Source organism: Pithys albifrons, chromosome 3, assembly GCF_047495875.1.
Source record: "Pithys albifrons albifrons isolate INPA30051 chromosome 3, PitAlb_v1, whole genome shotgun sequence".
NCBI lineage: Eukaryota > Metazoa > Chordata > Aves > Passeriformes > Thamnophilidae > Pithys > Pithys albifrons.
In genome coordinates, this window is record NC_092460.1 from 98175841 (window position 1) to 98188092 (window position 12252).

The following is a 12252-nucleotide window of genomic DNA, read 5'->3' on the forward strand; positions in this document are numbered from 1 at the left end:
AAAAAGGGTCTTATATAGGTCACAGGAAAGGACAGAGTGTTTGGGATAGGAGGGATTTATTGCTTGTGATGTCTTTTGGCCAACAAGCTCAATCTTGCTTGGAGCAGACAACAGGAACTTCCTGTTGTCCTAAACACAAATGGAAACCACAAGAACACACTTAAGGAGGGCAAGGCCAAGGCAAGGAGCATTTCACTTGGAAATCCACTATATTCCAGCCAGCTGTCATCTCTCAAGCTGGATCCTAAAAGCAAACAATCTGATCCTCCCTGCAAATCCTTTTTGCTCCTATGGCACCTAAAGACCCAAGAGTGTGAGATCTGCTCACTCATTGAGACCTCCAGGGAAAGCTGTGGGTTTTTAAGTGAAAGACAGGTGAATTGGAAGTCTTACATCTAAAGAGTGACTTCTTGACAGAGAGTCTGTAAATGGGGAGTAATCCAGGCAAAAAGGCACTGTCTTTTTTTCTTGTGTTCCTGTGGCTTAAAACTCTCTGGTATCACTTGACTGGAGAGCACAGGAGCAATCTAGTAAGCAGTCAGCCAGCAAATGATGCCAGATCAGGTGCTGCCGTGCTATGTTACCTGTGGTGCCAAAATTTAGAGATTCTAACTCAGAAAAATGATGAAATAAGGAATAGAGACCTGCTTGTTGGAAAATGGTGCTGCCTGACTGGTTTGAGTTGGAATACATCATGAGAACTCTCTTAATCATTTCCCTCTGTCTACAATCAATTTCCTATGTCTACAAAATGTCTCTTATCTCACAGTTAATGATAAAATATAAGACTTTGGTAAGTATCAATAAATTACCTTTAGGAGTACTGGGTGAAAAAATATATTCTGCTATCAAGCCATCAATTAATTGGTATTTTGAGTAATATGTCCAAACCAACATGAAACCACCACTGAGGATGGGATGGAGCTTCTCAAGTCATTTAGGTACTTTTGACTCTAACTGACCTGGATAAGAAATGCTTTTTATTATGCTTTTTCTGAGTACACCTCCTGAGGATCCAGTGTGCAATAGGCAAATTAAGTTAAAAATCAATTAAGTTTGGCTTTGGAGTTATTAAATGATGAGCACCAGCAGTGATAGATGTTCATAACTGAAATGCCAACCTGTTGTGGCAATAAATGGACTTAGAAAACTAATGAAAAAGGATTGGCTGATCTACCTTTATTTCATGAACCAATCTTATTACATTTGTGATGCTTCCACATGCTATCCACAGACCCAATGTACCACAGGGAAAGCACAATGGAAAAAAATAGCCCAGTTCTTCCTTTTTTTGGCTGTAGGGACAAAAGATACAAAGATTGGACTTGGTTTCAGAATTCCAGTGATTTATGAAAAGTAAAACTGTGCTCTGCTCATGACAGAGGTTTTGCAAAGTCCTGCATAAGTCCTCCGTGAATATGGAGAGAAAACAAAGTGATGACAAGTCTTTCTAGGATATTTCCTTTGACAGAAACTCCTGTGTACATGGCTCCATCTGGGAACTGTATTTTTCCCAAAGGAAATAGCCATGTGTGTTGGAAAATGACCTTTTGGCATGTTGCAGGTGTTGTGTTCTGTCACATGCAAACCCCAAAACAGGAGACACTGAGGCCAATGATCCTGACCTTCTGTAGTGACCTCAGAACAGAGTCATTTTCTGCATGATGTCCTACTCAGCATTCTCAGGGATGCTGTCCTCATTCTTTTCCTCCCGTGTAGCAGTGTGAGAACTAGTTATGGACTTGGGCAGGAGACACTACACTGCTTGAGAATGACTTTTTCTTTCTCAAATCAAAGATCTCAGAAAGGTTTTTCTTTCTTATCACAGCTGTCTGGAAACTTCTTTGTGTTAGAGGAGGATGAACTTTGCATTTGAATTCTAATCCTGACTCTACCAGTCTCCAAAATAATTTAGGTTTAACTGTTCATCCTGTGAGGACAACAGTTTCATATGAAAAATGCTTTTTCCTGCTCTGTTTACTTCTTTAGCTGAATTTGGTGGAAAGTTTATCTAAAGGCCCTACTAACTATCTCAGTGTGAGCACAGACCAGCTCAAGTGTTTGGAGCTCATCCATGCTCTGGACTCTGAAGTATCTCATAGATTTTCCTCTCTCTCTGTCACTGTTTAAAAAGAATAAGGCCAGTAAACAGAGAAGAGTAATTGTGATCCAGCTATCAAGTACTGCCTGAAAAATAAACCTGGGGGAAGACATAAGAACTGTATTCAAATACATAAAAGGTTGTTGCAAGGAGGCAAAAGATCCTGTGCTTTCTGTGTCCATAAGAAGTCATGGACTTATAATCCAGAAGAAAAATTGTAAATTAGATGTTGAAAATGTTTAACAGTGAAAAAAAGGAAGCTCTGGAAAGGACTGGCAAGGGCAGGCATGGATTTTCCATTACTGGAGGTCTGGAGTGTTTCTGACCATGTCATAAAACTGCGTAGGAAGGGATTCAGCCTGGGAACATGGGATGAATTAGAGAACATGATTTTCAGATCTGATTTCTGTTATTACAGGGGCAATTAAATAAATAAATATTATGGAGTACCTATTGTTTATTATACATTACATATAATTTACATATCATTTTTTTTAACCTTCCCTATCATACCATTTTTTGTTTTTTAATCTCTGTCATGGAGGTGAGTGGATATGAAGAAGGGAGAGATTCCTCAGCAATTCTTGTCACTTGCAATGGCTAAATGAGGCCTCTCTCTGGAGAAACTTTCTCTCCAGAGATTGCTAAACCACTGTCTGTGTTACAAGGGATGACATCACCTCCACAGAGTGTTTTGAGGAGTAATAGAGGGATGCAATGTGACCTACAAGATCCACCTATATTCCACATTGCTTTACAGAACTGGATACATGTGATGATTATTACTGGATACATGTGATTATTATTACTGGATACATGTGATTATTATTACTGGATACATGTGATTATGCCTGTTTAGCAGGTGGGGAAACTGAGTCATGGAGTTGCTACCAAACTCAGCTAATTTCTGATGGTCCATAGAAATGGCAGGACTGGAATTCATGTTGTTGTGGCACAGCAAATTGTCCTCAGCCATCATTGTACTCATGGCAGAGTTTCACAGAAGTGCTGTCCAAAGGCCACAGATGTCTATTTGCAATAGGAATAAGGAGGGAGCTTCTGTTTCCAGCATGGAACTGACTTTCACTGACCCTGATGTGATACAGCCAAGCAGTTTGACCCACAACAAAGTTTTCCTTTCAGCAGCTGAGGAGAAGTAATGTGAAACCCTCAGATCAGAAAATATAAATGAACTGTTAAGTTGTTTCTATGAATTCTGGGCATTTCTCACACACTGGTAGTTAAAAGGGATTTTGGAAGTAATAGGAGACAGAAAATCCAGAGAGGACAACACAAGCAAATCTGATGCATTGTGTATGAAAAACACATTGCATCTGTTGATTCATCAGATCAAAGGGCAGCTGTAAAAGTAAAAACAAATCAAAACAGAGGTAAAATCTTACAGAGATATTTATTTATGACTTTTCTTTGCCAGGAGAAATCTGAACTGTACAGAGGTTTTATAAAAAATTGTCAAAGCTCTGGGTAATCATTTTATAGGCCTCCTTTAAGATCCAACCCTTGTGTCCTGAAGTGATTTTGATGTATTGGATGGGATCCCTCTCTCTGTTTTTGTCAGGATGGATAGATTGGAATTGGCATAGTATGAGAAGTCATGGTGCAGAGTCAGTTCTTGACTTTACTGAAATTAATATCTGTTATTCAGTCTCTTTGGTTAAGTCTTTTGCTGGGGAGTTGTTTCACATTTAGATGCTCCAACTACAATTTATTTGTGTAAAAGTTGGATCTATGATAAAATCCCTATCTCAGTGGTACAGTCTTGTGCTTTGTCTATTGAAATGCACTCACAGGAGAACTATAAAAGTAATGTCAAATCATAATGGAAGTAACATCCTAGACTGCTATTGATTTATGAATCTTACTTTGATTCCTTTACCCAGAGAAGCCTAGATTGTACATAGAACTTTAGAGGCAGAGTCACAGATTTGACTAATCATTTTATAAACCCTCAGAACCCTAGTGTTGGCATTTCTGTGGACTCTGATGTCTGTGGGAGGTCTGGTGAGGTTAGGTAACCACTCCATGCCTCCTTTTCTGTTTGTTAAATGGTCATAATCACACATTTCTGGTTTCGTAAATCACTGTGGGATCTGGATGTGAGTTTGAGCTCAGTGTTGCATACAGATGTCACATTGCCTTTCTCTAATGCTGCTCAAAACCCTTTATAAAGGGCACTCCTTGTTACATAAATGGAATTATAGGAACCCCTGGAGAGGAGCTGCCTGCACCTTGTCATTGGGATCAGTATTGTTCATAGCATATAATTAAAATATCCTAAAACATGTGTCTGTGTCTGGCCAGATGTATCATACCCTAATCTCTGACACTCTTGACCTAATCTCCACTTGTATAGTGGGAGCCCAGAAAATAAGCTTAAGGGTAGGTATTTGCTTGTGAACACCTACACTGGGACTGAATCCCACCCACCCTCTATTTTTTCCTGCCATACCACAGACATCTTAGGCCACCTTTGGCAAAGATTTGAGACTTCCCCTCACAGTATAATTAAGCAGCTCATTCCCACCAACTGTAGTCAGCACATGAACAGATAGAATAGAACTTCTGTGCCTCAGAGGAGTGTTGGAATAATCATTGGTGAGAGCTGAAGCTCCCGAGAGCAACATCAGCTGAGAATCTATTTTGGTGTTTTCAATAGCTAGTTAAGATAAGGGGGAAAGACCTCAAAATCTGGGAAAATTCAGGCCAAATGTGGTTTTTGATCAGACTCATGTACAGATCTTTATGGAGCTCAGAGGGAATGAACAGCTGGCACACCAAAAGAGAGTAAGAGAGGTTTTGTCCACACAGAGACAACAAGGAATCTCCACATCCCTCAACTTTAAAAAATGAACACAACTAACAAGACATGGAGAGGTTCCTGCAGGGTGACTCAGACCTAAAATATTGTCTTCCTCTGAGATGCCCTCTGCAAGGCACACCCCTCTTCACTGACTCAGGAAGGATTTTCAGAGGTTAGTGTGAGTTAAGTCTCAGGGATGCAGTTTGTGTGACTGCACTGGCAAGTGCTGGATTATGTCTCAATCAGTGAGACTGAAACTGAAAGGACTATAATGGTAACTTTTGCTGAACGTTAAGGCACTTAAGATGACTTGTTAAAATGTCCATAAGACACTTGTCAGATCGAGTGATCAGTCAGACCAGTCCCACCTCACATGCTCACGGTACATCTGAACATGCCCCCTCAAGAACTCTGGAGAAATCTGCAGTATGACTCTTCCAGTCCTGGAGAAAATGTTTAAACAGCTCAAATGAATCACACTTTCACTGACTGGCAGGATCTCAGGTGTAGGACCTGCATTCTGGATGTCTGGAGCTGGCTGGAATGAGCAGCATGTACATGTCTGCAGTTGTGTGTTCATTATTTACAGAAAACAGTCATACAGGGAATGTGTGGCCTTTGAGTTCAGTGACCTCCAAACAGAACAGAGCACAGGGATTTTGCCTAAATGTTTATATTCCTGATAGCACTGCAATGCTGTTTTCAATTTAGAATTGGAGAACAGAGATTATGGAGGGTTTTTTTTTGTCACTGGTGAACTGAATCTTTCATCTCAGTATGTAACTGTGCTGGTTGACTTGATTCCATGGCAGTACCGTGTGTGCTGTGCTTTGACATCTGTAAGACAATGGGAAAAACCTGTAATACTGCAATTTTATCTCAACAGGTGATGTGTCTCCTCCTCCTTCTACTGTCATTGGACACACCAAAACCTTAGCTAAAGTTACTTTCAATCCCAGTGTTGTCGAGCAAAGCAGGATCGCCCGAAATGGAATTTTGGGAGACTTCATAATTAGATATGATGTCAACAGGGAGCTGAGTGTTGGGGATGTTCAGGTACTGCACACGACTCATCTTTTCTGTTTTAATGACTATATCTGAGATAGTTCAATTTTCTTGCATGCTCCAGGCATCCTAGAAAATGTTTTCCAAGTGAAGGCTACTTCTCCAACTTGTGAAAACTATCCAAAATAAAGCCAGTCAATTGGCAGCCACATGATGGACTTAAAAACCACAGGCATCTATTTGACTGAGTTTCTTTTTTGTATCTGCTCCTCAGTTTCTCAATATACTGGTTGTACATATCTGGATACAAGGCCAGTTCCCCAAGTGTGGGGTTGTGGTTCTGATCCCTGGGTACATATATTATATACTTACTGCATTTGGAAGGAAATCCCAATGTCCACTATGGAGGGTAAAGTGGAGAGCTCCAAGAGGCTCCTCCAGTCTGGATAATCAGGGGACCAGAACTAAGAGGGCCACCCAGGAGCACTCCAGTGTACACAGAGGCCTTGCAAACAGGATCAGGTGTGCCCAACCAAACATAATGATGTGTATGGAACATTGCATCATGATCTGCCTTTGACTCCTGACTTCCTTGCTATTCCACAGATTCTCAATGGGTATTTCGTGCACTACTTCGCCCCCACAGATCTCCCTCCGCTGCCTAAGAATGTTGTGTTTGTGCTTGACAGCAGTGCTTCCATGGTGGGAACAAAGCTGAAACAGGTGAGGTCCTTGTGTTTATTATGGACTGGTGGGCTGTGAGACTGCAAAGCTTGGTTCAGACTTTGTCTCAGCATTTTTCTTCTGCAAAATGTTTGCTATGCCTGAGGTGAGAGGTGGCTCTGAAAAGACACCTCAAGGTGCAATGAGAAATGATCATGGTAGTGGGAATGGGATGGGAGCAAGAAGTGCAGAAGATCTCATCATTCTACAAAGGTCAGTGTTGTCAAAACAGAGCTAGGATGATACAAATAAGGTTGTCCTGGGCAACCTTCTGTTCTGAGCAGATTAAGATGATACAGGGTAGTGCAAATTCCCAGCAAACTAGCAGACTGTTATATCCAGTCTAACAGCAGAGAGTAGATGCTGCTGTCTTCAAATCACCTTGGCAAAACCCTTAGCAATCCACAACTCAGTGGGTTCTGCTGAAAGAAAAGTCAGTTTGTCCTATTTGAGAATCTGAGTCTTTCAGCACAGATCTCAGATATTTTTCTAGGGCATAGATATTAACATGAGCCACCATACCAAGCTGAAGGGCACACCACCAGTGCTTAAAATTGACCTTTGACATGGAGGGTTCAGGCTGGTGCCTAAATGTTTTTATTTCTTCAGTTCTTTGAGTCAGAGAGATGAAAAAGATCTTCAGTCGAGGAGCCAGGTAGTTGGTATGGAAGGGCACCATGCCTGGGGGAATGTCTCTCAACTCAGTATTAGCAGTGTGGAATAGAAGCAGAGATGAATTAACACTTCAATTCTGTTCTGAGTGGAAAGATACATCTCAGGGCTGCACTCACCTTAAGATGTTACTCAGTTTCCATCTTAAGTATCTGTGCAGAAAAGCAGAAAAGTTCTGGTAGGGTTAGTATTGTTTGCTTCCATTTAAGACTTGTCCGACAGGCATGAGATAAGGAGAAGCTGGACAGCTTCTCTCTGTTGGATGGCCACAGTTTTGTTGTCTTCTTTCTTCTATCACCTAATTCATGACAGTGGAAAGTGACACCAATGTGGGGCAGTTTCAGCTTGTTTGGATGGTGTGATGTTGTAACTCTACTAGGATGACTGAAGGCAAATGGTTTGTAGTTGTATTTTGACCAGTTAAGGAGCTCTAATTGTCCATTAAGGTTCAGAGAATCACAAAATCTTGGAATGGTTTGGGTTGGAAGGGACCTTAAAGATCATCCTGTTCCAGCCCACTGCCGTGGTCAGGACACCTTCACTAGACCAGGTTGCTCAGAGGCCCATCCAGACTGTTTTGAGCACTTCCAGGGTTGGGAGATTCCTTGGTTGCCAGCCTGGAACACGGTGATGTTTCTGGATGTGGTTATTTGTGAGCTTTGTTTGTTTTTCTTGGCCACCAACACTAACCCAAATGTGTCTGACAAACATAGACCATGGTCAGTCTCTGACAGTTCTCTGACTTTGAACAAGGACATTGAGGTTACATATGCCTTTTTGTCTCTGCTAAAACCTTCACTACCTGGTTTCAATGGTGATCACAAATCTTAATTTCAAAAATATGCCTCCTATTAAATCAAATTATCTCCACTGTGAGCTGAAATGGAATATGGCTTCTTTGGATCCTAATTACCTTCCCCAGTGACTGGAGTAGCAGAGAGTTGTTAAACATACCTAGTCTGCTGCTGAATGAGGTCTTGAATGAAGATGCCTTTGAATCTGTACAAAGTCCCAAGGATAGAGCCTGTCTCTTGGCTTTTTGTTATCCTTCTGCTGAAAAATGTCCACCTTGCCTCTTGCAATAAGCAGTAATGCACAAATGCACCCAGTCCTTCACGCTGAAAGCAGTCAGTGATCCAGAGCTGAACCCGGGAGATTAAGCCTCCAAAGGGCTTGGTGCTTTTGTGTCCTTCACAAGTAGTGCCTTGGGTCAGCAGATTAGCCTTGCACTAAGAAAGCTTTTATTCTCCTCCTGATCATAATTAAGAGTTTCTTTTCATTACACCTACTAGAAACAACATGGCCATTAACCCTTGAAGGGTTCTACTTCATAGCTTAGCCAGCTCCCACGGCTAAACAAGCATGAATCTCAGGCACATTAGGTACAAATAGGTTCCTCTGGAGGAGGATGCACCCAGTTTTTTGCCTGTTTTCTCAGTATACTCTTTCTATAGAGAACCACTATCATGTTATGTAGAAGTGCTATGTGCAGGAAGCACTTACTTTCCTCTGATTCTAACTACTTAGAAAAATAGAACTTTATGGAGTTATGACCTAAATCATAAAAATGCCACATAGATTAATCAAGAAAAGAACAAAATCCAGGACTGGTTGAAGAATATGTCTCTTTTGGTAGTCCAGGAAAGCATGATAAGTTACAGCCATGGCCCATGTCTGCTCAGTGTTCTTTTTACCCAATTGTTAATGTTATTGAGATGTTTATTAAATTACAGAGACATTCCCTGGTGGCAGAATACATCTGAGCAGAGGAAATGCCTCCTTTTGTATTTCTCTGGGACTCTTAACAGCTGTGGTGATCCATGGTGGTGTGTGAAGAGCTGGGAATTCCCATGGGACTGTCTTTCCTCATTTCTCGCTACTGAGTCACATGCAAGATCAGCTAAAAATACAGTCAGCGATTGTAAAAACTGCTCCTCCAGGTCAGCTGCAGTGACTATGGCAAAGGACAGTTTTTAGGGTTGTATAAGGAAGGATAAGAAACATCAGCTGTTCACCTTTTTCTTTAGTAACTTGAGGAGATCTTGTACTCTTCAGTCACCTGCCTTCATGAAGTAAATGGCAAAGTGACTTCAGTGTGGTCAGGTTTTCATGCATCCTGCAATTCCCACTATCTAATTGTGAGCCATTTCTCTTTTTCTGTCTCAAGGTTTCCCTTTTCCAACATGAATATTTGTCTGTTTGTGCCATCTCTTTCTTCCTAAGATATTTCAGTGTTTGAGACATAAGGTGTCCAGATCCAGTTGCAAACACATACAGAAAGACTGGTTGATCAAATTGAATCAAATAATTAGAAGCGTTAAAAATCATGTGCATGTGGCACTTGGGGACATGGTTTAGGGGTGAACTTGGCAGTGCTGGATTAATGTTTGTACTCAATGATCTTTGAGGTCTTTTCCAACCTTAAGATTTCTATGGTTCTATGATTAAGACCCTTGAGACATTCCTCTCACATCACTGATGTATCAGCTTTGAGGAGAAGATGTTGGTCCTCAGTTTCACAGCCTCTGAACTCTGGTCCAGCAGACTCAGAGGTGCTGCTGCAGTCAAACCCCATTGAAAATCTGAGCCCTTGTGACAGTCACCTTCTAAAATTGGCAGGGAGATAAAGTTCAAGAAGAGAAAACTCCTGAGCATAATGATAAAATAATTCTTCATGTGTTCAAGGCTTGGTACATCATTACCAGTGTCCCACTATCAAGGAAAATACTGATTTTATCCCCATGAGCTTTGTTCCTTTGTTTGTAAAGAGACAGCAAAGCTCTGTGTGGAACAGTTGCTTTCAACAGCCAGCAGAGCCCAGGGAACACGTTACATCTGCAGGGTTTACTGGGAAGCAAAATGATTTGCCCTTTGAGCAGACTGCCCAGCTGATTTTATGGTACATTTGGCCAGATAGGAGGGGATATAGCAGTTTTACATTGGTATAACCAGGAGAAAGAGGGGCCAGTTCCAGGTTCACCACCTTGTGGTTATCATGATTGTGCCCAACTTCACTAAACATGGTGAAAAAGGGCCTCTTTCACTTGCAATTATTATATTATTATATAACTGACGTGTTCCAAGGTATGAATGTGTCCACAAGAGGATGGATTTGCAGTTCCTTTGCAGACATAGTAAACGGAGTTGTTTCAACCATGGATTCATTTCACCTTTCCCACAGGCGATAAATGCCACACACTCACTCAGTTAAGCAGTTGGCTCCACCACAAACCTGGCAGCTTGTCAGTGGTGCTGTGCCAGGCTGTAATTTTCTCTGAGGTTAATTGCTCTGGGAGGAACTCAGCTGAAACTGGGACCTGCTGTGGATTTGCAAGGGCTTCAGTTTACTTTCCTGTGCCCATCCAAGGGACACTGTTGGTACTCCTGAGTCACCTGCACTGTCTGGGCCATCCTGAGTGCCCAGATGTCTTATAAGCACATACTCCTAAACCTCTCTGTCTCAGAATATTGACCTGCCCTGAGAATTTCAGGATGGTGAGGGAGCAAACAGGCACATGAACACTTGATGTTTTCCCTGAGTTCTACTGGTTGCTGCAAAGCTGGCTGTTGACTATTAGCCCAAATAATGGCTGCTGCCCAGAACTACCTTAAATCACCAGGGAACTTTGGAAAAAATGTTAATTGTAATTACAGCCTTTAGAGAGTTTCAAGCTACTGTGAAGAGGAAAGTTTTGTCAGCTTTTCCATTTCTGTTGGAAAGCAACAACGTGAGAGAATGCAAAGAGCTGTATGCAGTTGTTTCCAGCACCAACCATTCCATGCAGCTGCTTCTTACTCGGGAATACACAACAGCAGCATTATCTCAGTCCTCTCTGGAGATGGGAATATGGACTACAAGAACTACTACAGTTAAATAAGATGTCAGATCCATATCCACCCCCAAGAAATGCAAGTACTTGTCAAGCAGCAAAATAATCTGCCTAACCCTAAAACTATTACATAATGACATGGTCATACAGAGAAACAAGTAACCTTTAGAGCAAATGCCCTCAGGTATTCAGGACAGGAAGCATCTGCTTCTGGTCCCAGGACTAACAGCCAACATGCCTCCAGCGATTTGCATCATGCTGAGGCAGTAAAAGTAGAGGTAGAATTTACCAAAAGGGCCCCAGCCCACCTATATATGACAAATCCTTTAATTGGGTTCAGAATATATAGGATGAAAAGGCAAGGGAAGAGGCTGGCATGGAAATGCTCCTTAGGCTTGAACTGGAAACACATGAAGCCACTGAGAGCTCTCCCAAAGGTTTCAATTGGATCTTTCCTGAGTTCATCAAAAGGTGAACTGAAAACAGGTGCTATGGAAGTGTCACACACAGCCCAGTGACCATCAGATGAGTCCATAGTGATAAGTAAGAGGCTAAATCCAGCTGAGAAGTCAGTCCATGGGTGAGGATCATTGAGGTCTATGGCCAGGCATAGCTGTAACAGCTAAGCACAGCTCTTGGTCTGACTGGTTAGACTGGGACTGGGACTGGGGCTTGGGCTCAGACTGGAGCTAAAAAATGGGCAGGAATGTGAGTGGAGGTCCCAGGTGGGACTGGGTGGAGCCATTAAAGCCTCTTAGTATCCTCAAGGCTCTGGCAAATGCATAAAAGTCTGTGAAGTAAAAGATCTTTATTTAGTAGTCATCTCCAAGCTGGAATTAGCTTTTTTCACAGTTGCTGGAAGAACACCTGCAAGCCAGACCTGGCTTCTATTTGTGTTTTCATCGTGGATCTGTTATGTGAATTTAGGTAGGTTACTTTATTTGTCTGTGCTTGTTTCCTTGCAGAGTCTTGTCTCTTTAGCTGGCAAACCCTGCCTGGACTTATGACTGTACAAAGATCCCCCAAGTCTAAAAGACACCAGATCTTTGCCAACACTTGAGCTATTAGATTAGCACTGCTTGCAACAATGCTGCTATTTC

General features: G+C 41.8%; 1 protein-coding gene across 1 annotated transcript in view; it reads left to right on the forward strand.

Moving 5' to 3' along the window:
• The window catches only part of ITIH5 (inter-alpha-trypsin inhibitor heavy chain 5), a 47308-nt gene that overhangs the window by 13281 nt on the left and 21775 nt on the right, over positions 1–12252 (forward strand). Inside the window, exons 6-7 of the mRNA XM_071552855.1 lie at positions 5809–5978; positions 6534–6650. Of these exons, the coding sequence (XP_071408956.1) occupies positions 5809–5978; positions 6534–6650 (287 nt within the window). The remainder of the gene's footprint in view (positions 1–5808; positions 5979–6533; positions 6651–12252) is intronic.